This window comes from Alternaria alternata (assembly GCF_001642055.1).
Source record: "Alternaria alternata strain SRC1lrK2f unplaced genomic scaffold CC77scaffold_21, whole genome shotgun sequence".
NCBI lineage: Eukaryota > Fungi > Ascomycota > Dothideomycetes > Pleosporales > Pleosporaceae > Alternaria > Alternaria alternata.
This window is the reverse complement of record NW_017306210.1, coordinates 595066-619815: the sequence shown is the minus strand read 5'-3', so window position 1 is coordinate 619815 and position 24750 is coordinate 595066. Positions and strand designations below refer to the sequence as shown.

At 51.2% G+C, this 24750-nt stretch overlaps 12 protein-coding genes across 12 annotated transcripts; 5 read left to right on the top strand and 7 right to left on the bottom strand.

The window, feature by feature from the left end:
• The first annotated feature begins 1632 nt into the window (after positions 1-1632).
• Positions 1633-2859, top strand: CC77DRAFT_1024007 (hypothetical protein). Its single transcript, XM_018525779.1, has one exon. It carries the CDS (start codon positions 1838-1840, stop codon positions 2630-2632), a length of 795 nt encoding a protein of 264 aa, XP_018382095.1. The 5' UTR covers positions 1633-1837; the 3' UTR covers positions 2633-2859.
• A 116-nt stretch (positions 2860-2975) lies between these two features.
• On the bottom strand, positions 2976-5661 carry CC77DRAFT_387269 (hypothetical protein). Its single transcript, XM_018531479.1, has one exon. The coding sequence runs from the start codon at positions 5451-5453 to the stop codon at positions 3126-3128; it is 2328 nt and encodes a 775-aa protein (XP_018382094.1). The 5' UTR covers positions 5454-5661; the 3' UTR covers positions 2976-3125.
• Positions 5662-5794: 133 nt separating this feature from the next.
• Positions 5795-7339, bottom strand: CC77DRAFT_997221 (mitochondrial carrier). Its single transcript, XM_018536509.1, has 2 exons — positions 6989-7339; positions 5795-6924 (listed from the first exon to the last, which is right to left on the bottom strand). Exons 1-2 carry the CDS (start codon positions 7293-7295, stop codon positions 6245-6247), a joined length of 987 nt encoding a protein of 328 aa, XP_018382093.1. The 5' UTR covers positions 7296-7339; the 3' UTR covers positions 5795-6244.
• A 256-nt stretch (positions 7340-7595) lies between these two features.
• On the bottom strand, positions 7596-8702 carry CC77DRAFT_1078075 (hypothetical protein). Its single transcript, XM_018529271.1, has 2 exons — positions 8477-8702; positions 7596-8454 (listed from the first exon to the last, which is right to left on the bottom strand). Exon 2 carries the CDS (start codon positions 8265-8267, stop codon positions 7881-7883), a length of 387 nt encoding a protein of 128 aa, XP_018382092.1. The 5' UTR covers positions 8268-8454; positions 8477-8702; the 3' UTR covers positions 7596-7880.
• Positions 8397-8786, bottom strand: CC77DRAFT_1065110 (hypothetical protein; the record flags this gene model as incomplete). The annotated part of the gene is made up of 1 exon (XM_018528790.1): positions 8397-8786. One exon carries the CDS (start codon positions 8784-8786, stop codon positions 8397-8399), a length of 390 nt encoding a protein of 129 aa, XP_018382091.1.
• A 234-nt stretch (positions 8787-9020) lies between these two features.
• On the top strand, positions 9021-9616 carry CC77DRAFT_1012271 (hypothetical protein; the record flags this gene model as incomplete). The annotated part of the gene is made up of 2 exons (XM_018523759.1): positions 9021-9333; positions 9393-9616. The coding sequence occupies 2 exons, from the start codon at positions 9021-9023 to the stop codon at positions 9614-9616; spliced, it is 537 nt and encodes a 178-aa protein (XP_018382090.1).
• A 995-nt stretch (positions 9617-10611) lies between these two features.
• Positions 10612-12702, top strand: CC77DRAFT_387262 (hypothetical protein). The gene is made up of 2 exons (XM_018531478.1): positions 10612-11010; positions 11070-12702. The coding sequence occupies exons 1-2, from the start codon at positions 10850-10852 to the stop codon at positions 12388-12390; spliced, it is 1482 nt and encodes a 493-aa protein (XP_018382089.1). The 5' UTR covers positions 10612-10849; the 3' UTR covers positions 12391-12702.
• A 1187-nt stretch (positions 12703-13889) lies between these two features.
• CC77DRAFT_386711 (hypothetical protein) lies at positions 13890-15806 on the bottom strand. Its single transcript, XM_018531476.1, has 2 exons — positions 15374-15806; positions 13890-15325 (listed from the first exon to the last, which is right to left on the bottom strand). The coding sequence occupies exons 1-2, from the start codon at positions 15691-15693 to the stop codon at positions 13933-13935; spliced, it is 1713 nt and encodes a 570-aa protein (XP_018382088.1). The 5' UTR covers positions 15694-15806; the 3' UTR covers positions 13890-13932.
• A 253-nt stretch (positions 15807-16059) lies between these two features.
• On the top strand, positions 16060-16621 carry CC77DRAFT_386758 (hypothetical protein). Its single transcript, XM_018531477.1, has one exon. It carries the CDS (start codon positions 16249-16251, stop codon positions 16537-16539), a length of 291 nt encoding a protein of 96 aa, XP_018382087.1. The 5' UTR covers positions 16060-16248; the 3' UTR covers positions 16540-16621.
• A 1844-nt stretch (positions 16622-18465) lies between these two features.
• Positions 18466-19534, bottom strand: CC77DRAFT_1012268 (hypothetical protein; the record flags this gene model as incomplete). The annotated part of the gene is made up of 3 exons (XM_018523758.1): positions 18466-18987; positions 19248-19323; positions 19374-19534. The coding sequence occupies 3 exons, from the start codon at positions 19532-19534 to the stop codon at positions 18466-18468; spliced, it is 759 nt and encodes a 252-aa protein (XP_018382086.1).
• Positions 19196-20618, bottom strand: CC77DRAFT_386662 (hypothetical protein). The gene is made up of 2 exons (XM_018531475.1): positions 19374-20618; positions 19196-19323 (listed from the first exon to the last, which is right to left on the bottom strand). The coding sequence occupies exon 1, from the start codon at positions 20265-20267 to the stop codon at positions 19542-19544; it is 726 nt and encodes a 241-aa protein (XP_018382085.1). The 5' UTR covers positions 20268-20618; the 3' UTR covers positions 19196-19323; positions 19374-19541.
• Positions 20619-21873: 1255 nt separating this feature from the next.
• Positions 21874-24398, top strand: CC77DRAFT_1012267 (ankyrin; the record flags this gene model as incomplete). Its single annotated transcript, XM_018523757.1, has 5 exons — positions 21874-22146; positions 22208-22380; positions 22432-22959; positions 23005-24287; positions 24394-24398. 5 exons carry the CDS (start codon positions 21874-21876, stop codon positions 24396-24398), a joined length of 2262 nt encoding a protein of 753 aa, XP_018382084.1.
• Between the last annotated feature and the right edge of the window lie 352 nt (positions 24399-24750).

Below are 24750 nucleotides of genomic sequence, written 5' to 3'. Positions count from 1 at the left end.
TCTTACTGACAAGTCTCGCTATCCTGCCTTTGACCTTGAGGGCCCAGAGATCACTGCAGAGCGCTTCGCTTGCGAGCTCGATGTCACCGACGCTCTGATACGGCGGACACAAGTTACCGTCGTCATCTGTGACGCCGATATGTGCGGGATAGATGGGCTGTGCTTCGACTCCTTTGATGAAGATGCGCCTGGCACCTCAGATAAGCGTGGCATGGGATTTGGGTCTGTGAAAGCGCGAGGCACCCTCGACACATCTCCTGCAGGACATCACGGCGCTCTTGAGAAGCGCGATAACATGGACGTTGAGTTTGAGTGTGTAGACTCGGCGAACCCCAATGGCAAGAAGATCAAGTGGAGGAAGAGGCCGTGGACTAGCGCTGGCCAGTGGGACAACAATAATCCCATCTACGACAATGCCCTGACCCATATGTTCGAGGATCATTGCTCCATGACTAACCTCAGAGTTTCTCAGTTGCCAGATGGCGAATACTATGCCAGTAAGTTGATACTCACTCTTTCTGCATGCTATAGATGTAGTTCTCCTTGCATGATCATCATCGCTGACTCTTGATCCCACACAGCTGAACACATTATCGAGATACAGACAATGGCTCTGTTTTTCACCGATGCACCGGGCGACAGAAGGTGTAAAGTTCCATGCGACTTCTTCATCAATGGCTTCAACAACCCTATTGCGAGCGGCCCATCTTTGCCTGGTGGATTCATGAGTCCAGTTCCCAGTGAGCGTATCATGGACGCGCTCGGTAGTGAGCTGAACACAGTGAACTTCGTCTTGCTGCGTACGAACCTGAACGGGATGAAAGCTAGGGTATGTAGCCGACATGGAGGTATTCATGGATGAGACTTAGACTGACCATGCTGCCGTAGATATGGAGATACTTGGATCCCATCAGTGATGCCAGTTGGCTATTAATGGTCGCCAGCAACGAGCCTCGGGAAGCGCTACAGTCCATCCGAGATGTGAGTATGGTAGGCCACTACAACGATCAACATACTGACACAATCAAGGCCATTGCGGTATTCAACTATCTGAACCATCCGTATGTCCGACCCAAGCTCATAGGCATCAACAGAGTACTCCGAGAAGAGTTCCAGCGAGCATCTGATGGATACAACTTTGGGCACCCCAACGCTGGCATCAACATACGCGACTGCTGGGACACTTGGTTCAGAGAACACCTAGAAGATATGGCATCGAATACACGTACGTGGGTGCGCGGTGCCATTACGGATATGCGCCGGGCATGGAGCCCGTTGAACAATCCCAACGATCAAACGTATCAGGCGAGAGCGCTACAGGTCAACCAGCATCTTGACCGCTTGGAGACGCTCGGTATTACCAATGGGGAAATTTCCATTGACACTACGAATCTGTGGTAGTGGTAGTCATTTGTCCGCCCCTATAGAGTAAATTTTATTGAGACTGTTCCTTCATGGCTCCGACATCCTGCACTAAACTCATCCTGGCACAGTACTCCGTACCTGTGTTCGTTCCAGCCTTGTGCAGCCCATTATAATTAGCTCGTGTCAGTTTAGCGTGTTTGTATCTTCAGCCTCTTGAGTGGGTCTTGTTGCGATAGGCTTGGCATTTCATTTCGAAGTTGCACCTGCCTCATTTCGACATAATAGATGCCGAAGATGATAAACGGATAAATAACGAAGAGATGTCAAAGACCGTCCCGGATACTCCTGACTTGAACACCAATTTCGTCTGCACCGGCCAATAATCAGGCCTCCTTCCAACTGCCCCGCCCCCGCCTCTACAATTGAGATTGCTCCACGCTCTCACCTCTCACCCACTGCGGCCAACTTCAGAATGGCGGAGCAATCACAACTTCGAGATCTCAGTGGCCTTTCAGCGCAGTTCCGCAGCGCAATGGAAGGTCTCACCCACCAATGGGGCTTTGTCGTTGTGCGCACCGCCTATGCTAATGACAACGACGACGCACAGTGGGCTGCCGCCTTGAAGAAGCTACACGACTACGCTACCCCGTCGGAGAGTGGGGCTGAAATGGATCCCGACACGTTCGCACTACCCGTCATCTCTGACAGTGCTCTTCTGCGCGGGGCTGACTATGCCTCGGTGCGCAAGGCGTTTAACCAGTGGATCGCAGATTTTGTTGGCCGGGAGAGAAATGAAGACGACGACGACGACGAAGAGTGGCCGTCGGACGTCCGGCGCAATGTGTGCATTGTCATCGACGAAGCTGTACTGGCTTCGTTGCTGAATGCGCCAGACTTTGCTCGCGGCAAAGTCCCGAACCTGGACCTGGAGCCGTGGGTCACTGTACTGGACGCCGAGGACCCGGCCAACATGCCTTATCGCGGAGGGGCGCCGTACATGGGCTTCACAAGAGCCTACGCGCGTGTTCTCAGCCAGCTGTTCGATGATCTCGACTCGCGGTCTCTGGAGAAGCTGAGTCCGATTCGTGTCTACGATGGCCAGATACCGCTTTTCACTGGTTCTTCGCAGGGCAAGCTTGTCGATCCGCCTGGTGGTGTGGATGGAAGATACAAGTTTCCGCGAGGAACACCGAGGGGTGCGCAGGGAGCGCAGACTATGTTGGAAGAGATTGAGCGAGCGGTGGGGAGAGCAGGCATGGGTTATTGATTCTGATGAGTTGGAGGACATCAAATGGAAGAGGACAGAAGTGGTAGTGCAGCCTATGCCTGCTCTTGTTCTTTTAATTCTGAGATGAAACTCAAAAAACTGCTTAAAATGTTGTAGCTAGGTTACAACTTGGTAAAGAGAGGGTATTGCCTTCACCGACCCCAGGCCAATGTTCAATGCAGTGCAGTAAGCGTCACGTGACCAGCGTTCAGTGTACCAGTCGGCACTACTTCTCTTGACTCAATTTTAGCATTTCCAATTCCTGTCAGAACCAAAATGGTTATACCTTCTTACTGTGCTACAAATTACTCTGATTTCCATTTGACACTCAAATCTACAGCCACTCCCATGATCCCTCCTATTTACCCGCCTATATTACTCCATCTGCTCCATCAAACTCTATTTCATATCGCTCCTAGAAAGCTACACCAAGACGTGCACGGATACCATCGTCCCACTCATACATTCCCATGCGACCAATGTCTCGCCTGTTCTATGAAAACGCAACCCAAGCCCCAAACCCACACGCCTCAACTAACAGCACCAGAACACCAATCGCCATCCCACTTCCCACCCGCTGACCCGGTCCCGCCGTCTCCTGCCCATCCCCAACATGGCCCAAAACCACCCAAGCCAACGCCGCTGCGACACTAATACTGAGCAAGACGGTCATGACAACAACAATTCTCGTCGGTGAGACCATATACACCAGTTCCAGAGTCGGTACATGCGCTTCCTTCGGCGAGGCAGAAGACACAGCGATCCTTCTCGCCCACGTAACCATCATGTACTTTTTGAAACCGATAGCGGGATTCCTGTACAAAGCGAGTAGATGGGTCTCCGAGGGGTGAGGTAGCTGCGCCGAGGATGTTGTTTGTTTATCTGCGCTTCCTCTCCGTTCGTGTCCCGTGTGGTTAATACTAGCGATACAACAGACATTGCGCCTGCCAAACTGTACACCACGCAGCGTCCTCGCGCTGAAGCGGAAAGATTGCCCAAGTAACTGGCGATTAGCCGATCGTAGTCTCTCAGCAAAAGCCGTATCGTCGAAGTCGATTTCAGCGCTGTTATGCCGCGGATCTCGATAGCGATATCCCTGCTTCTCATCATCAGCATCGCTGTCCAAGAGCTTACTCGGTACAACAATCCCCTCCAACTTCGTTTGTCTAAGTTCATCATTAGCCCCTCTCCCTCCTCCGGTCTCATTGCGCATCTTCCACGTCCACCTCTTCATCCCGACCCAGATAACCAAACCGCCTGCGCTCTGCCTCGCACTGCTATCTTTCCTCCCTTTCCCATCGCCTGGTTCGGCCTGACCCCGTATCAAACCCTGCGCACTCTCATTCCTCTCTCTTCGACTCCTCAAGTCCAAGCCCTCCACGCTCGTCGTCACAAGACCGAGTACATGCTTGCCTTTTCGAGCGTTGTAAGCGGTTTCGGGCTTGTGGGGCAGGTAACTTGTAACTCCCTCGGGGGAAATACTGGTACAGGCTGAGTCCAACCTAGCATAGTCTTCTGCACTACGAATACTAGGATTGGAAGCGGGGAGGGAGAAGTTGGGCAGGCAATTGGAATCGCAGGTGTAGCCCATTGCCGGGAAAGATAAACTGGTGTCTGGCAAGGGTGTGGCAAACGGATTCGTTCTATTGACGTCTTGGGAAGCAGCGCAATCATCGCCGCATCTTGCTTCTTGTCCTCGTTTAGGTGTCACTGTTCCCATTGACAGAGCGCTCAGCCTGATCTGCCGATTCGCAGATAACGAGGTTACAGACTTGGGCCAACTAGTCGTAGTACCCGAGTTCAGATAATTACGCCCAGCTTCCACCTTCCCCACTCCTTTCCCCCCACTCCTCTCCAAATTCTCGTTACTCTTTGGATCGGCTCTCAATGCCTCTAGCGCACGCATCGCATGCACATGCGCATTGATGATAGAATCTGCAAGTACACTATCAGAGCTGCTATCACCATCTGAAGCATTCATCTGGTGATGACCGTTCCGGAACGTAGGACTCTGCGGTAGAGGCGTGAGTGTTTCCTCGCCATTCTCACGCAATTTATCCCTTGAGGTCGCACTAGCTGAGAACATGGCGGCCAAGGCTGATGCAGGATATGCTGGAGATATGGGGAGAGAGCTGTTGTTGTAGCCGTTGAAGATGGAATGCCGGGGTGAGTCGATACTCGATCTGAGGGATCTGCCATCCACCAACCGTACATTCTCCTTATTGAGACGCGTCAAAAACATCTTCCGGGCATGGCTTGGTGCGTCTCCGTCTTCCATCACGACAACTCCCGCGGTATGTTCTTCGTTGAAGCCGCTGTAGTCTGAGCTGTTGACTGGTAGGCTCGTCACGTTGGAGAGCGCGGTGGTGGTGCGACGGTGTCTGCTTCGACCCCGTGGCACGCTTCTATCGTCGATGTTTGTGGGATGTGGTTGGCTGCGGTGACCAAGTTCAGGAGTGTCCGTACATATCCTTGCGAGTAAGGCTGCGCTGGCTCCGGAGTCGGACTCGGATGAACAGTCGTCGAAAAAGTCGGTACCAGGTATTAATCTGCTGTGCATGGTATCAATTTCTCTCACGTCCAGGTAGACAGATGAGCGTCTCTTGGAATCGGCCTCGACAATCCTTGGACTCGATGCCAGTATAGGACTCAACCTTTCAAATGGGTGGTTGAGGAAGATGGTCCTCGTCGATGTAGTATTCGACCCCGGACCAGAAAGAATAACAGGAACAGCGGGATTCACTGGGTGCTGCCTAAGTGGATCAAACCTCAGTCCAATTGGTGTTAAAGTCGACGGGGGCTGGCCAGTGTCCATCCTCATATCCCGATTTCTCACCACTATGGTCGGCCCGTCGGAGGGCAATATTGGCCACTTTCCGCCCGCGCGTTAGCAGGATATCCCGTCCATCTTTTTAGAGAGATCGACAGGCGTACGGAAAGGATTTCTGAAACACATATATCATGAATACGAGCAGCATGTTGCTGGAACAAAGAGGAACTAAAGGCAGGTTGACGCCGTGTGGTCGCGAGATACATCGGAGGATTAAACTTGAGGAAATAAAGAAAGCATGCGTCAGGGATTGCGAATTCATATCCGGCATTTTGACAACTCCACACTTCGGCATAACACTGGAAGAGAATAGTAGTTGTTGGTTTGCTGTTGTTCGGGATGAAGAGGAACAGGGAGAGCAGCGGATGCATCCGCATTCTGCCGCCCCTCACCTTCATCCCTTGCTATGACCGACCACATGGCCGCCTTCGGAACCGCTCTGTTGGATCATCAAAGATTCATCGGCATATCTTGGGGCGTGTGTAGAAATAGTATCTATTGGCGAGAAGACGGACGAAGGAGACGCCATCTAGGAAGCCCCTTACCTACTCTATACATAAGCGCTGGAGGCGTACAAACGTAAAACAACGCCATATGCTATGCCACCAATATCGTCAATCGTCGTTTCGCTCGATCAACATAGAAATGAACTAGACATGGAGTATGAAAGAGATGAAAAAGCGTCCTCTGTGGGATATCGCACGAAGAGCTTGGAAAAGTCTTTGATCGTCGTCGCACATGATTTCGCCTCCACCAAATGGTTTGGCGATGCTGGTAGGGCCCTACTCGCCGTCGCGGTCGAACATCTTGGTCATAGCCTTCTGCGCAAGTTCTACGCCAGCGAAAGTAGCCGCGTTGGCAGGCACTGCTCGTGCCATGGCAGGTCCAATGCCAGGGAAGAAGGCTTTGAGGCCACCACTTGCGTGAATGCCTTTGATGGTTCCACTGATTGTCGGTCTGCCCTCGGCACTCTGTAATCGCGACTTGATGGTGTCAACGGGGAAGACTGGTATCCACATGGCGATACCGGCAGCACCACCCGCCACCATGACCGCGCCCATACTCAGCGATCCAGGCTGTCCCGTAACAGGGTCTTTGGGAGTCAGAGTGCGTTTGACGTACTCGTACGTCGCAAAGTAGAGGGCTGATCCTGGGCCGTCACGCGCCAATGTCATGGCAGAGCCACGGTAAACGGACTTTATGCCGCCCTCCTTGTATAATTGCTTGACAACGTCCATACCACCAGAGTACTTGGGTTTCTCGCCAGGTGCTAGATTCTTCTGTCCCTGGATCTGTAGGAGCACTTTTACGCGCTCGAAAGGTGCGGTGATGATGGTCATGGGGATGGCGCTGAAGAAACCGGCGGCGGAGACTTGTGCGACGCTGAACTGGTTGTTTTCGACTTTGGACACGCTAGAAACGAGCTGCTTGCCGAGATCGTAACCCCAAAAGGACACGGCGACTGGAGAATGTCAGCTAACGTTCTAGTCCGACTGACCCATACACGGCTTCTCAAGGGCACTCACACATGGGCGTAACACCGACAAGCGGCGCAGAAACACCCGCATACAGTCCCCTGGCCAGTCCCTCCTTTGCGATTGTTTTCCTCACAACGTCCATAGCGCCCGTGTATACACCCTTCTCTGCCGTCTGCATGCGCACCTTGACTAGATCGAACGGGTGGCCCACAACAACCGCAAACACACCACCCACGCCTCCAGCTAACAGCGCCCGTAGCGACTGCAGCGACGACTTGGAAGCGGCCTTGACATCTTCCTTGAGCTCTGCCGTGTTGGGCAGCTTCTCAATCACCGAGTCCGTCATGTTTGACATGGTAGAAAGCTGTGGTGGGGGTCGCGTCCGTAGGTCCGGGGGGGGGGGGGGGGCAGGATGAAGCGATTGTGCGCGCGCAGAACCTCGTACAACTATAACAGGATCCGGTATGGATACCAAGAAAAGCTGTGCGAAGCAAGTGAGAACCTACGCGACTCTGCCCACAGTGATTGCGAAGAAAGAAAATACAACAGCGAGGTGGGAGACTGTGGCATGTGCAAGCTCCAGTGCTCCGGAGAGCTGGGCCTACGTCGGTATTCGGCTGGTTGGCTGGCTATTCCACTTGCCGAGGCTGATCGGCGCCGAAGAGCCGCGCACCTCGTTATCCTGCCATTGACTTCATAGCATCATGTGAGGGGCGGACGCGCCAAGGCTGTGGAAGCATAATGTTCGGTCGTCGGGAGAGTATGAGGGTTGGTGGGGTAGCCTTATATGACAAAGAGGAAGGACTTTACAGGAGTGACCTCACATGCAGAAAGCTTGTCCTACCGGTCCAACGGCGCACGACACAGTGCCTGTTTACTGATCGACCCATGAGATGGATACATTGTGTGCACCACGGTATTCCACGCAACGTACTAATCTCTACGCTACTGTGCCATTACTCGCGAGCCTCGCAACCTCGCTGCCACCACCAGTGCTCGAACCGACAAACACCACAAGAACAGCAACATATGTCGCCGTAGACACGAGTCCCTCAATATTTGTCACTCGTACTCCGAAGGTCAACACAACAGCGAATAGAAACACTGACGCCGACACCGTTATGAGGCTTTTCGCCGTTGATGGTCGGATGGCCATGATCAGCATCGGTCCAACAAGAAAGAGCCCACCGATCGCAGCAATAATGAAGCGACACAGTCGATCAACAGAACCGGAAACTTCCTTTGGTGGCTTGCCATCTCTATATTCTCTTTTGCGGGCTGCTCGTTCGTTGCGTGAGTAGGTCATCCATACGGGTAGTCGCTCCATCAGTAAGCTTCGTAGGGTATCAATCTTGACGTCCGTTACGTCGAAATATAATAGTGTGATTTGAAAACGCCTATGTCTTTAACCTGAGAGTGAAAGTGGGCCTGCAACAGGAGTTTTCTTTCCACTGCGTCATTTGAGGTTAGACTCTTTCTTTTCCGCAGGGAGTGGTAGTTTTGTATTGCAGTAGCTGACATCGGTTAGAAATGTACTGTACGAAGCGATGCGGGTATGCTTGCCATATTGCTCTAAATTCGTTCTCAGTTTTTCAAGATCATCATCAGAGATAGTTGACGCCTTTGACAACACGTCCTTCGTGCGAATGAGCTTCATCTGCAACGCGACAAGGTTGGTCCTTTGCAGGTGCTCGAAACGCAAGAAATAGAACTCTTCGTCCTCATCGAGCGATGCCTCGACATACTGCAGCAAGCCCACATTCTGAGCCTCTACTGAACCCAACGCTGGCGCTGCAGGTAGTGGTGTTGTGGGTGGCTCTGCTGCTGTGGTGTGCACGTTGGCCATCGTTGCCATAACTCCAGAGACTTTGAGCTTGAAAGATTATCTCGAAAATTGCTACCAGGCGGGGCGGAGCATAACAGGTAGGGCGCTGCATACATGTATGTAGTCAGCGGCCTCAGCCCCAGCTGAACCCGCCCACCTTGCATGGAGTCACAAGCTGCCCTTGGTATCTGCCCATATAAAACCTTCGTACTCGAAAATTCACTGACAACGAGCGCAAAATTCTCGAAACCACAAATGCTTGCCACAACTGCTGACCGCGCTCGAAGATTGGAAGAGCTGACTTCAGCCCAAGATAGTGTTCCCCATCGGGGAAACAAAGCTGTATTCATTGGACTGCCTGATATAATATCCCGTCATCAAAAGGTTACTTTGCAAGCTTTTCCCAAATGGTCCACCAGATGTAGGTTTCAGGGCATATGGGTCGAACGAACTCCAAACTTCATAAGCTTACAGGAATACGCTCAAGAGTTGAAGGTACTACTCAAGAAATCAAAGGATGTCAAGGCTTACTTCGATTCCCTCCAAGATGAGGGAGCCAGACAGACTGGTGAGCTGGACCGTATTCAAAAGCTTTATCTCCGAGGGTGTTTACTAATCTAATTTCAGTCTTGCGAGATCTCGCCATCCTGTACAAACACATGAAGGAAGTCTTCAATCAAAATTCAAAAGAATTGAGAAAAAACAAGGATTCAGAAAACGGAACCGTCAAACCAATTGGTATCCAAGCGTGTACCGAAAGTGCAAAGAGTTCAAGGGTCCGGCTTGGAGCGGTCATGTCTACCGGCATCATTCGTGCTGGAGGCACAATGTTTGGGCATTCGAGCACATGAGGGGAGAATTTCCTTTGCTTCGATCATTAGTATCTGGAAAGACTTGTTACAAATAACAATCTGGCTTGCCTGTCGCTGAGTTCGGAGACAAGTGTTTGGGGTATCTTTCGGCCAAACATGGAAAGTGAGCTTCGGTGTCTCAAGGTCGGAGAGGAATACCAGAGTTGTTTCCACAGGGCATCATTCTTCATGATCGCGCAGTAGATCGCGTGCATCGCAACATGTAGGGGCGTTTACAGAGGGATTGTAGTTGTCAGTTCTATGTTCAACATGGCGAAGTGTGGAAAACAACTTATGCTTTGTAACATAAACTTATCTCCCCCAGTAAGACTTGAGTAATGTGATCGATGATCTTTCTCAAGATATCTACCTAGGTAGCGCTGAGCTACAAATAGCGACCTATGCCAGACGAGCCAATGTAGTGAATAAGAGTCGCAGAGAACAACCATGTACCTGGGTGCTGATACATGGCTCAAAGCACACGATTCTGGGCAATAGCATGAAGGAAATGAGCAAGTCGAACGTAAATATAGTGCAGACGCTGCAGAACCCTAGGACCTTTTCGCTAGGAGCTAGTCCAGCTGAATCCTTATTCGGCCCCACCCTGCAAGGCAGCGGCCTCGCATCCGCAGCTTTCAACCACCACGCGCCCCCAAAACCATGCTACGACAACAGGGAAGCGATAGTTCACTCTGGTACCTGGAAAGCTTCCATATTGCGGAGCGGCCGAAGATCATTGAACTGGGTAAGTCGTGATCAGTCTCACTCGCGCGTGGCTTGCGTCAACACGTGCCTTCCAGGGGCTACTCCAATCACAGAACACGCCCCAAACTAGTGTTCATCGATAGCGCGACTTGCTCATCTTACTCCGACGTCCCCTTTCCCTCGCGTGGTTTCGTGCCTTGCACATGGCCTGATGCGGACGACTTTCGACTCATCGTCTTGCCGAAGCGCAAACGCGATGAACGCCTTGGTGGCTGTCATAAGGGTCTGGACGAGGCTATCGTGGACTCTGTATGGGAGTATGCAAGCCACGTCGGAACCATTCTGTAGAGCGAGAACTTCTTCTCCAGGCAAAGGTAGGTATAAACCTGTGGCCTCTCAGCTTCTATCAAATCGTCATCTCGTTTCACTCTCTACGAGCATCCCACCAACAGTCATTCTCTCGCTCTTTGCTCAGTGTTAATAGCATATTCTTTATTGCGTACATCTTAATTATTAATATCATTCGCGATGCGTTGGCATCTTCTCGTTCCTCTTGCAGCAGCGGCGACGCTTGCCGCTGGCAAAGTATCGACGAACGCGCGATGCGGAAACGCTTACAATGCCTTGCCCGGTGGCATGAGCTGTACAGGCTCACAATGGGGTAACTGCTGCTCTCAATACGGTTACTGGTAAGCACCTGATCATAGAGTCTGCATGTCGTCCAGGCAATCTAACGAAATTTTCGCAGCGGCAAGACGAAAGACTACTGCGGAACTGGTTGTCAGTCATCGTTTGGAACCTGCAACGGCGTTCTTACATCCACGCGCATCTCGACAACATCAAGCCGCAGCATCGCCTCATCTACCAGAGCAGTCTCGTCGGTGGCACCATCTTCTACTGCAGTAAAGGTCAAGGTCACGACGAATGCTCGCTGCGGAAACCTGTACGGCGCATTACCAGCAGGAATGACATGTTCTGGTGGAAAATACGGTGACTGCTGTTCTCAGTACTCATACTGCGGAAGTTCAAGCGCTTACTGCGGGACGGGTTGTCAGCCAGGGTTTGGAAAATGCGATGCCGTTTCTTCGAGCTCCGCTGTCAGCTCTTCGACTCTTGACTCATCCAGCTCCCTCAGCAGCTCCAGCTCTAGTAGCGCTTCCTCCTCTAATCTGGTTGTAATCTCCACCTCTTCGGCCAGTGAGTCAACTACCAGCACTTCATCTAGCGAGTCGTTGTCTAGTGACTCTTCAACGGTAATTCCCATCCCGGTCACCTCCAGCACGTCCTCCGAGATTACTGTCACTTCGACCTCAACCACCGCCGCCTCTCCGTCACCAACTGCCGATCAGTTCTGTGGCATTGAAGGAGTCGACACTGTTGATCTCCAGGTGATATCTGGAAAGCCTTTCACGACTCTGGATGCATGCTTGGCAGACTGCCAGGCCCAGAGCGCATGTGGGAGCATGATCGTCTACTCGAATACGTGCTACCTTACCAGGATACCGATTACTAGCACCAACGTTGCTCCCCAACCAAATACCGGCTTGAAGTACTACAACCGTAATTGCATAGCCAATCCCTTGGCAGCCACCACCCCACCCTCAACATTAGCAACATCTACCGTGCCTACCTCGACCAGCACTACCAGCACATCTACATCTACTGTCTGCATCCCCCCAGCACCAACAATATCTTGTTTCGCCTACCCAGAGTGCCAGCAATTCACCGCAGGCCTCGCAAACAGCTGCCCCTCCTACGGTGGGCAATGCCAAGACAACTACTTTGTCCGTTGCGGAGAAAAACCAGCTTCAGGCTCACAAGCTATCCTCGACGTCCCCGGCATCTCGGTAGATGCTTGCCGTGAAAGGTGTGACGGAATCGATAACTGTATGGCCTTTTCATACAAGGCTTCCACCTGCTATCTGTGGAAGTATGTAAATGGGTTCATTCAAGACGACGAGTCGAATGATTTTATCAGGATTTGTCCGGCTACTACGTGTTCTAGTGCACCGGTTCGCCGGGGAGAAGAGAGGAGTATCGCTTTACAACGGTGGCGGAAACCCACTTAGTATTGGTATGTAGAATGATAGTGTGTAGGCGGATATGCTACAGAGTAGTTCTCTTCTTCTACCTTGTGCTCCGCCAAAAGTTTCAATGAAAGTATACAGTGTATTCTTCACTACGATAACCATCGAATATAAAATCTTCCCCGATCTCGAATCTTTCTTCCTCGCGCACACACGTAACCTACATCCATTGTCGAGACTCAAGATGTCTAGCCAACCGAGTTCAAGCCGTTTACTAGACCTACCTAGAGAGATCCGCGATATGATATACGAATACGCACTCACTGAAGATCAGGGTCTCCTTCTTGTTGAGCACGACGACACCCAGAAGAGTTTCAGAGGATGCCGACCGACTGATCCTAGCACCGAGTCCAACTGCCTCAAATACATTTGTCGTCAGCTATACTACGAAACCAAAGGCTTAGGTCTTGGTCTGAACAATCTTACCATTCGCTCGGAATGACGGGAGCAAATCGAAGATTTTACTACTTTCTTTGCTACATGCTCGGCAAGCCAACAACAGTGCATTCGGAAAGTCACTCTGTGCACTAGCTATGTTCTTTTCACTGGCTTGGAAAAAAGTGATTCGGAGTTGCCTTTTGGTCGACTGCTGCAGATGAGCGTCTCCCATCCTCACATCACCTTTCACCTGTACCTCGCATACCTCGAGGAATCCTCCCGCGGCGACAATTTCATTCGTGAAGCCACCTTGTTGTACTATGCGAAGCACGGAGATGTCAAGCATCACGTCGTCAACAATGACTTACGCCGGCTTTGTAAGGAGGGGCATTTTTTCTCACCTCAAATACCTAACCAGGTTCGGGTGTTTCCTGGTGCGGGACCAGGCCTTATCCAATGTCCGCCCCGCTCCAAATTCTCACCGAGTAGGTGGAGCGAAAGGAGAGTGACAGTCTTCCAGGAAGAGATTGAGAAGTGGTGTTGTGAGGGTATCTAAGTACAGCGAGGAAGGCATGTCCTAAAGGTATGCACTTGGCTGATGCGCTACAACTCTGACAGGAGAATACTAGCATATGACTCCGAGGCAGTTTTTTGTGGCCATATGGGTCGATCATGATGAGTATTACAGGTTCTAAGTCGCATAGCTAAGCAAACATAATGCAAGATAATACTAAACGATGTATAAGTCTACCATGCTACTAATCTGCGGACGTTTTCCTGTCAATTCTAACGTAGGATGCAAGATGGGGCTTGGTATTTCTGTACCTGCCTGATATTTATCATGTATGAGGTAAAGAGGAAGACATATCCCAAAGACATAGTGAACTATGCATTACAACTCTAACACGGAGATATTAGCGTATGCCTTCAAGATAAGACAACATTCACACGGAGTAGCAGCTGATGATGAATTATTTGATGATAATGTATTGAGTATGTACTATATAAGCATACTCTTGCATTGTCACATAGAACGGACAATCATTTTGAATTACAACTGATAAATTTTAGGCCGTCACAATCCACATCCAAACGTGAATATAGTCCTTTCTCCATCGTAGCCTCATTCATACGATAACCAGCCTTTTAAACCTGGTTCTCGTTGCGCTCAGCCGGCTCCAAGATACCGCCGTGGGTACCAGCCTGCTCAGCCTTGCTGAAGGTACGACCACCAGCACCCATGTGCAGCCTGTCGGTGTCGACGAGGCCGTCCTTCTGCAGACTTGATGGGTCCCACTTGGCGGAAGTGATAGGGTTGACGTGGATCATGTACATGGTGTCAATCTCTTCGAGCGAACGGCCCTTGGTCTCAATCATGAAGAAGTAGACGATGACGAAGAGCAGAACCAGGGAGACAGCGAAAACAAGACCGTACAGGTAGTGGATCTCGTCGGTGATGAGGGTGGAGCAGAAGGAGATGATGAAGTTGAAGAGCCAGTTGGATGCGGTAGCGAGACCCATGCAAGTAGCGCGGTAACGAGCAGGGTACAACTCTCCGACGATGGCCCAGACAAGGGGTCCCCAGGTAGTGGCGAATGCGGCAATGAACAGGCAGGTGAAGACGATCATGACGTTTCCAGCCGCAGGTGTGGTCTGGGGTGCATTGCGATCGAGACTGTACTGGCCGACGAAGGAGTAGATGAACAGACACATGGCCATCCACGCAGCACCGACCATCATAGCCTTGCGGCGACCGACGTTCTCAACAACCCAGAGACCGAAGATTGTAGCGACAACGTTGACGGTACCGAGAATGATGGATGTAACGTAGGAGTTCTCGAGACCGGTGGCAGAGAAAATGGTTGTTCCGTAGTAGAAGAAGTAGTTGGCACCAGTCAACTGCTGACCAGCCTGGAGGACCATACCGAGCAGGGTGCGGTACAACATGCGGGGACCGGTGAAGATCTCGTGCCATGGGTGGTCACCACCAGCAGCCTCAGCCTCGAGCTTCTCCTGGATCTCGGCGATTTCAGCGTCGATGAAAGCACTGTGGGGGTCAACACCGTTGAGACGGGCCATGTTGGCGCGAGCCTCATCGATCTTGCCCTTGCGGTATGCGTAACGGGGAGACTCGGGTAGAAGCAGGATGGTGCTACCAAGGATGATAGCCCAAAGTGCGGAGAGACCGTTGGGGATACGCCATTGAGCGCTGTTGGTGTAGTCCTTTGATGTACCGTAGTTGACCATGTACGCAGTCCAGATACCGAGTGTGATGAACAATTGGTAAGAGGAGACGGTGGCACCACGGATGCGCTTGGGGATCGATTCAGACTGGTACATGGGGACGACGGTGGAAAGGGCTCCGATACCGAGACCGGCAGTCAAGCGACCCATGGCGAACTGAACCCAGACGTCCTTGCTGGTGATTTCGATAATGACACCAGCGATGTAGAAGAAGGCCGAACCGGAGATAGTGAGACGACGACCGAAGGTGTCAGCAAGAGGAGCTGAACCCAAGCATCCAAAGAGAGTACCGACGCTGATAGATTGTTAGGCGTGCTTCTTGTTTTCGAAAACGATTACTTACGCTAGCAGACCGACAATAGCACCAGAACGGGTAGCAGAGAACTCAGCGTTCTCACCGAAGCGTTGCTTGAAGTCGTCCATTTCGAGGAAACCAGAGATCTGTCCAGACTCGTATCCGAACATGAAACCACCAATACTGGCGACGGCACCGAGGATGATAGCAACGGCAGGCACGCGGCCCTTGGGCTCAAGGTCGGTGGCCTGCACAGCAGAGTTACCCCTGGAAGGTGTCTCCGCAGGAGTACCAGTGGCTGGCGTTCCCTTCTCGTGTACCTCCTCCTCAACCGCCTTCTTCTTGTAAAAACGCGACAAGACTGTCATGTTGGGCGCGTTGTAATTAGGAACTGATGGAAAATAATATAAAGTGTCGGTCAAAGATGAGCCGGTCTGCAGCGCGGGGTAGACTTCTCAGGAAACCGAGCTGGAGAGAAGCTGGAGAAGAGGAGACCAGTGTGGACTTTGAGGAGAAGGCTGCACCGTATAAATAGCAGAATGCATGCGGAGACGGGTTTGTAGGGTCTATTGACAGTGGAGCCCCAGTGTCAGTCTCATCCGCATATCCATCCGACTAAGTTTTTCCAGAACGCCCTAGGCATGGAGGCGACAGGAGGCACTCTCGCACGAGCGCCCTGGCAACGGAGGTATGATGACATCGCATCGTGGAGCTGGAACCGACAATGGGGCAGCCTGTCACGAGTACGCTCGAGCCGGAGAGCTGCCGGTTGTGAATTTTCTTCAAAGTCGCGCAGTATCGGAATGGTTGGACACGCCGAGAAGCACAGACGGTGATAGTGCAATGATCGGCCCACCGCACCTATTGCAAGTACACGACGGTTCCAGTTCTGGGCAATTGTAGACTCGTTCGTATGGAACATCATGCGTGATCTCGCCCAGGCAACTCCAAGAATAACGGCGGCGAACGGTTGCCCTCCCGTGGCCACCGTGTATCGTGATGTTCGTGGTACGCGCGAGTATCGGCGAGCTACGCGATCCGAAGTATCCAACGCTGAACTTCACCTAGCTGGCCTATCAGAACGTTTGGGGCTACCCGGGATGTTCCTCATGCAGGGGCATAGACGCGTCTATAGTGCAGATGAGGCTGACAAGTGCTTCATGTCACCCAACATATGCAAGAGGTGTACGCACGGACGGGACGGTTCTCACTAGATGCCGCAGAGCCTCAAGTCGCTTAGAGCGTTGAGTCCGGGTATTGAGTCCAGAAGGTCGTCATTGGATGGAAGCCGGCGCGACAAAGTTATTCTCCGACCCGTGCTGCACATTTTGTTCCTAGTCCCTGGTGATTGGTACGCCTGAACTTCTGCATTCGAAAGATGGGGGTGGCCGTTCCTGCGGGACCTATCCAAAAATTCGCGGAGCGCGGTATCTCACGGTCAACGACGTCATATGTCCACATGTGCCTCGCTGGGGTCTTTCCTTGCTGGCAAATTCATTCGCATTCCTCGACGGTGTCCATGGTATCAACTTGGCAAGTTTGCCCGGAAACGCCGGTCTTGGCCGACGCGCAACAAAAACTCATCTCCGACTCCGAGGTTGCAGCGCTAGCGGCCCGCTACGCGCGACAAAGCGTGAAAATCCTGAGCCAAGAATCGTGAAGTTTTCGAGAAAAGAGGGTCCTGGTGGATCATAGCGAGAGTGTCGCGAGATGAGCAATGTAATCTGTGCCGTTTTCCAGATCACGATGCTTTGTCCAGATTGTGAAACCGGGTGATGTTCGGAAGACCGAGGGGTTGCCGGTAGATGGGAACGGCAATGTGTGGGATAACAGTTGTGGTGCGCATGTGGGGAGACATGTTGATGGAGTCTCCAGATACCTCTGCAATGGTTAGCTTTTACTCCGTGCTATAGTAGAGGCATTCCCCATGGGTCATGCGTGTATGGGGTGCTGGTCGCAATGAACAAAAGCAGCATGTTGAGCCAAAAGAAGTAAATCCACGTACCGGTGTCAACCATTGGAATCAGCGCACCAAGTCCAGAGAGCACTTTCTCTCAAGCTTGGTGCCACCATGCTGCCGACGTTCTGGAAGAGCCAAACAGACGTGCCACCCCGTGGGGAGCGAGACCTCTTATACAAATTGCTTCGGACGCCTTTCCTCCGGCTGTGGAGATGCCTCGACTCCAGAAAGGCGCCGATCCACCAATGAATGATGTAGTCCCGTGATGAACGAGCCGGCTGCCGTTTCTATTGCCTAAATTACCGACTCCTTTAAGCCTTCTTTTACGTTTTGCTTGAGTCGTTCAGTGCGCGAAGGCTTCCCGCTTGTCGGATGGCATGCTGCTTTGGGAAGAGTCTAGGCCACCTCCGCGAAGTACGATGCTGCCGTGAATATCGCGTTTGAGCTGTGAGGGCGGTAATCATTCAAAAAAGACTGGTGTAAAGGCGGAAGCTCGATTCGGTGCTTTCTTGACGATCGTGGTCATTGTTCCCTTCGAAAGCTGCTTTGGTGAAGGGTGCGTTGGCTCTTCTTCATCGGATGGGGCGGGTTGGGGTGTGGAGAAGGAGGCTCTGGGGTAATGCGGATTAGTTATCGCCAAGCGCCGCTAAACACCAAAATGGAGATACCGGCGTGCCCTCAGTCGACGAGCATCCTATTTGTGAAATGACATCCTGCATAGAGACATTCAACGTGGTTTTGAAATAACCATATTTCTCAATGGCATCGTCGTACAGAATTTCACTCAGCTGGCACGCTTGACGCACAAACTCACCGTAGACCAACAATGCGCACCTACCTTGAACATTGAACCTGGGCAGACCGAGCTTGTAAAACGGCTCGGCGTGCACGTTCAATCCCTACATGTGGATACTGACATCACGAAACGGGACACTGTCAAACAAATTTTCAGTTATTCAACGACCTTTGATTGACGAGGAGCATTTGTGAACTTGGTATCGAGAACCCGCAGATCGCTATTGGTTGTCAGGGTGGACATGGCTGACGTGCTGGTTTGGTAGCCAAGAGTTTTGAGAAGACGGTGCCCTGAACCTTTGCTCTAGGAATGTTGCGTGGCCCAATGAACAAGGTGGTGACAAAACCATAGTGTACCAGACAAAGTATCCGCAGCTCGTATGTGTCAAATTCCGTGTTCGTACCACTCCCTGATTTGCGCCAACCATTTCTCAAACCCTCTCTTCTTTTCTGTTTGCGAGTGCCTCAGTTCGGCTTCGTTGTAAAAATCCTGTGGAAAATATTTGAGGTTATCAGGATAGCGGAAGCCCTGTTCGAAGCTTCCAAAACCGTGGCGGGTCGTCATTCCTCGTGCGACTTTGTCGACGTCGCTGATGAACGTGGCATCAACATTAAAGTTCACCCTTTTTCCTCGTAAGATTAGCTGGATAGCAGCTCCAGCGACAAGGAGACCACGGCAGCCTTGGGTGATCCTTAGACTATTGGACAACACGATAACCTCGAGGTGGGGGTGTGCTTCACACAGCCTGACGTGCTCGTCGAACATATCGCTATCTATGAAGTAGTAGTCTGGTTGATTTTTGCAACGATCAACAACCATTCGACGAGGATTGGAGGGCAGTCGGACCAGGATGCGAGCATGTTCAGAGGTACTCTGGGGATTTGGCCCTCCACACAATGGTTGAATCTGGAGATGATTAGGGCAGACAAAGACTGAGTCAAGGCGGAGAAAGACTGAATCAGAGCGGTACTCGAGGATTGGACTGCAAATGACTTCACAGCTCCAAGACACGTGTCCAATTAGATCCCCTAGTCTCGAAGCGGAGCTGCCGGCAAGTGTGCACCAGTCCTTTCACGGCATGAAACCGCCTGATCTGAGCTGCAGTAGGCAACTCATCTTCACTGGGTCCGACTACATGCAACGGTCTTGTCTTTTCTAGTGCGTACTGATAGATGGCATTGCGCATCCCGCCGGGTAACATGAGCAGTGGACTCTGAAGCTGGACGACAATCGGATTTGAAACTGTTAGACACGCTTAGTGACTGGACAGTAGCGCGAGAAGCGGGACTCACCTGTGCGCTTCCTCTTGCGACTCGTAGCCGCATTTATACGGGGCATATTCAAGTTCGTCGCCAGTTCTTATTGTAATCGTTGTTTGTGCACTGGAGTAGAGAAAATTCGTAGGTCGTCGCACAATGCTGCATTTTATGTGGATGGAATAATTTCGAACCATGGTACAATCAGGCGGATTGATTTCGTCGAGCGACCCACTCGTTGTAAAGATGATCCCCCAGGGCCGGCCTTCCGATGACCTCTACCCTGTAAAAGGTTAAGCTTAGCGCTAGACGCAGTGTCTCAACATAATTCAAGAGCTCATCCGGGCTATAAGATCCTGATCTCTTTAAGGCATGAATTAGTTTGACAAACAGGACAAATCGAGAGAATGCATAATCTGGCCTGATATTGAGTTTCTCACGCTCTTTCTCGTTGATCAGAGCAAGCAGTCCGTACATGCAATCTCGCACATCAGCACACTTCGTTCTTATACCAAAGTTGTCGAGATGTTGTTTGAGGGAGAGCTGTTCGGCATGTACGTTTCGCACTTCTCGTGCCTGCAATAGTCGTATGGCGCAACTCCCTGCGAGATAAGGAATATCGAATACCACATGCACCAGCCACTTGATCTTTTCTGGATCGACTGAATCGGCGCCACACCATATTTTCACATCTTTTGCTAGTAGATGCTCCTGCACGACCCAGAGTCGCTCCCAATACTCGAGTTTGCATAGCTCTTTCAGGCCTGTTTGCTTACGCTCCCACTCATGATCACCAATGGCCTTCCGAACCAATTTGCGGTTTTCAATCTTCAGGCTGTGCATGTCATGGAGAAGTTCGGCGATAAGTGGAGTTGACCGACCGAGCCAGACTAGAACTTCCTGCGCTCGTGAGGATATCTCTCCCATCATTGCGACTTCATGATTTCGTTTCTCCACTTGCGACTGGTCAATGCATATAGCATCAATCCAAAGATAAACTTGTTTCTCCTCGGCAATGTATGTTCCTGGGAAGACGTTGCGCCAGTACTCGCCAGTAAACGTCGTATCATGCGTAAAAGTTCCGCGGGTACAAGCCGCGTTGAGGAAATCTCAAAGATTGTCCCGCACCCCGAAGGGCTTGCCATCTATCGAGATCGACCTTCTCGCATTTGGTGGACCCGATGCGTATGACAGAGCTAGGTAGCTTTCGGGTCTTTGGCTCCTTCGTTCATCGTCCTTCCACTCGAGAGATATCGTCCGAAGGTTGCAAGATATCCGTCCTTCTACATCGCGGACCAGATTTTCGATGACGCGAATGTTCGTGCTAGAAATGTCTCGATCTAATGGCACCGCTTCGTAGATACTGCTTATTGTAATGCTTCCAAAGATCGCAGTCTAAACGAGAAAGGTGTTGGATAACAGCAGAAACAAGGATTCGAGGTGCTACAGAGTACCATCATATGGATATGCCTGTGCCGGCGTCAAAGAGGAGATGGAGCGGCGCAGAGTGTTGGGCTAGCGCGTCAAGGCAGTACGCCTTGCTCGCAAAGAGAGAACAGCGCTCACCGGAAAGCCGCATGTCTCCAGTTGGTAGGCGGCACTGTCTGCGCAGCCTTTCCATGCTGTGTCACTATGCTTTTTCGCGATTTACCAATCAGACCGGGGTGCAGCAACGATCCTGAATCGCTCTTAACTTTTCTGCCTTGGACATTCGTGAACTCAATAGCCACCTTGTCATTAGGGAGACTGCTACATGCAGAGCAACGACAAATTTACCGTACTTCACAAGAGATGAAACCTTGGGGATTGTTACTATGTGACTGGAATGCTATGTACATGTATGAGGCGCTCTTGCCCCGCACTACGTTAAGACCCAATCGTCACCGCGCACGGATACAGGCACCCGTCGCGCCCTCGCTTTACGCTACGATCTAGGCTCTGCGCTCTACATGCCGCGCGCAACGTCCTGTCCTGTTCCTATCAACTAACTCTACTTGTGATCGGTGCCACTTGTGCACTTGATGAAGATATCGACACAACCCACCAGAGTTTCACTGTCTTGCTTTAATTTGTCGCGCGCCCTTAGCCAGACCGAGGGAGAGAGCCGGCACGTCCAGCTGGATTTGCGCTCACAGCCACAAATGATTGTGGTGGCTTGGGGACCAATGGACCACACGGACGAGGCCACATCAACAGCGCGGGGAGTGGGCAGCATATGGGGGTGCCGGAGTAAGCGCTCTGTGCATAACTGTCTGCGCCACCTCTTTCCAACCGATATAGTGCGCTGCCTGGTATCGAGAAATGCGACAGCGTTCATTCTCGGTTCAAGTTTATGCGCATCTTTTTGCGAGCGTGAAAACCATAAGCACATTGCGCAACACTCATAATATACTTGAGCACAGCTTCGAGGATAGAAACGTATCTCGGCCTAGTGTACAGCACCATATCTCTGCCCCGCAGACAACAACGTAGCTCAGCCTCGCGCACATCAACATACCGCAGATTCGTGGGCATCAACGTATCCAGATACTTCAGCATGGCCGTAGGATTTGGATTCTCGGTGGGAGATCTTATTGCCGTGGGAAAGCTGGCTCACGATATCGCGGTTGCTTTGAGTGACTGCCGGGGTGCTTCTGCGGAATACAGCTCCTTGATTGAACTCCTCGGATCTCTGAAGACGTCTCTCGGTCTGATCAATAACTTCATATCAAGTTTACCTATCGCCACATCTTCGCGGGTGGACCAAGCTTTTATGAACGGTATTCTGTTCCATGCTGGATGCTGTTATAGGCTACTGAACGAATTTGCTGTATGTGATCCATCATAATGAAGTCACTTCGTTTTGTCGACAAAACTCACCGAACGTGTAGGCGGACTCTCGAAAGTACACTCAAAGCTTGCTGAATGGCAATGGTGCTAAGACGAAAATTGCATTTCGGAAGATCAAATGGTCTCTATACAGCGCAGAAGATAGCCGACGGTTGGAGCGAAGACTAAGCACGCACATGGATGCTTTTGATCGCTACCTCCTTGCAATCAACATGTGAGAGACACTCGGACACTGAAGCGCAGATGCTGATTTTCCGACGTGTAGTCAAACTGAAACCAATTTCGCGGAAGAGTCTCGAGGACAAGTCAATCAAATCTCCATGAAAGTGGCAGCGATATTCGACACGGTCCAAACCACGAAGAATATGATGCCTAAGATGCTCGGATATCCATGGGAAGGCGACGTCCTCTCTTCGCATGTTCACATCGAGGACGTGTTGGGTAGACCGATAGTTCTACCAATCATGCTTTGTCGTACAAGAGAAACGTTGAAAAGCACCATGAGAATCATGTTCTCTGATCACCCCGGGTTGAAGGAAGTAGTGGAAGGCAAGTTTGAGCTCGTTGACAAGCAAAACCAGGTTACAATCTTCGATGGCCGCGGTAATACGCCTGGGATGGAGAATCCTTATTCTCCTTCGGATGCTGTCCAACCTGGCGCTAAGCTGTTGATGAATATCTTGCGTGTAAAGACTATTCATGCTCCAAAAGCCTCCTTAGTCACTTCCGTTCGAACCCTTGAGACCTGCCCAAGATGTGGCTTCGCAACTCCTGGCAGGCGATTCAGAAAATGGTAGGTACGTAGTTTGGACTGTCAGACTTCTGCTGACACCCACAGCGAGAATTGTGACATGGACTTCAAGAAGTCTATACAAGAGGTCTCTGGACCGATGCCGAGGGTGGTCGAGTTACGTGATTGGCCAGAAAAATTCCCACGTGCAAATGTAGATGCTGCACCACCCTTAGACTACGGACCTATGGAATTATCCAATCAAGACATGGACACTAGATATATTCGACGTGTCCATGAAATTACGGAGCATCTCGTCCCTATCCAGTACTGTGCCAACCACTTTGGTAATTCAAGGCTTCCCTTAATCCAAGCAGTTGGTCAAGGAGATCTTCATTGGGTCAGACAAATACTGCTGGAGACCGATACCGACCCAAACACTAGAAGTTTCCAAGGTTGGACAGCTTTACAACAAGCCTGCGCTATTGAGGCCGATTCTCCAGGGAGCAAAAACCAGGAAGCTATCGTCAGGCTATTAATGTCTCAGGGTGCAGATGTTAACGCTGTCCGTGGCGAGGGTTACGCCAGAACAGCACTACAAGCAGCATGCGAGTGTGGAAACGAAAGGATCGTAGATCTGTTATTAGAGAAAGGTGCTGACGTCAATGAAGATGTTGGTTCTTTCGGTGGACGAAGCTCTCTAGCATCTGCTGTTTGGGCACGCCATATCGGGATTGTGAAAAAACTTCTCGATCGAGGTGCAGACATTAATCAACCAAAGAGCGAGGAGCTTGGACATACCGCGCTATCGGCTGCGGCTCAGCTAGGAAATCTCGAGATGGTAAATTTTCTAATTGAAAATGGGGCAGACACACAAGGGTCTGCTGGCTCGTTTGCTTTGGAAAAGGCCATATATTGGGACCGGCTAGACGTGGCACAACGCCTTCTCGAGCTAGGCCTAGACGTCAACTATTGCACTGATGGCCCCGCGCCTCTGCACTCAGTAGAATCCATGGATATGTTAAACCTGCTGGTTTCTTACGGAGCTCGCTTCGATTTACCTGGCTCCAACGCCTCTGGACGTACTGCATTACAACAGGCTGCACGGTATCATAGCCTCGATCTAGTCACTGAACTCATACGTCTGGGCTCCGATGTTCATCATCCTGGTCCGCCAAGAGGTGGTAGGAGTGCGCTGCAAGCAGCCGCTTCAAGATGGTACGGAGATCATCTTCGCATAATGAGCTGTCTCGTCGAAGAGCACGGTGCGGATGTCAACGAACCACGTGCGGAAGAAGAAGGATATACAAGTCTTGAAGCAGCGTGTAATGCGACAGTCGGGCAGAAGCGCCAACGGAGTATTGATAGTGTCAAGTTTCTGGTCGAGAAAGGTGCCGTTATCACACCTTTTACGCTACATGTGGCCGCCGCGTGGAATCATACCAAACTACTCAACTTTCTCCTGCAAAATAGTGCGTGCATGGAACATATCAGCAGTCTGACCAACATTCCAATTGTTGAAGAATGTGATGGTGACTATCGCGAGTTTGGTCCGACTGTCATTGAGACTGCCAGAATCAATGGTCATATAGCGCTTGTAGAAGCTCTGGAGAATTGGTCACCATCGATCCCACTAGAAATGCATGCAGACGAGGGAGATTCAGACGAGGGAGATTCAGACGAGGGAGATTCAGATTGACTGTCTAGTTCCACGACTAGAAAGCACGTCTAAACCTCGAAGACAAGGAGCGATCATTGTATTTTCCGACGACACGACATCTGAGAATCAACGCTAGTCCCACATGACTATGCACAAGCACATCCTACACTACAAAGGCGAAAGGCTTTGGAAGA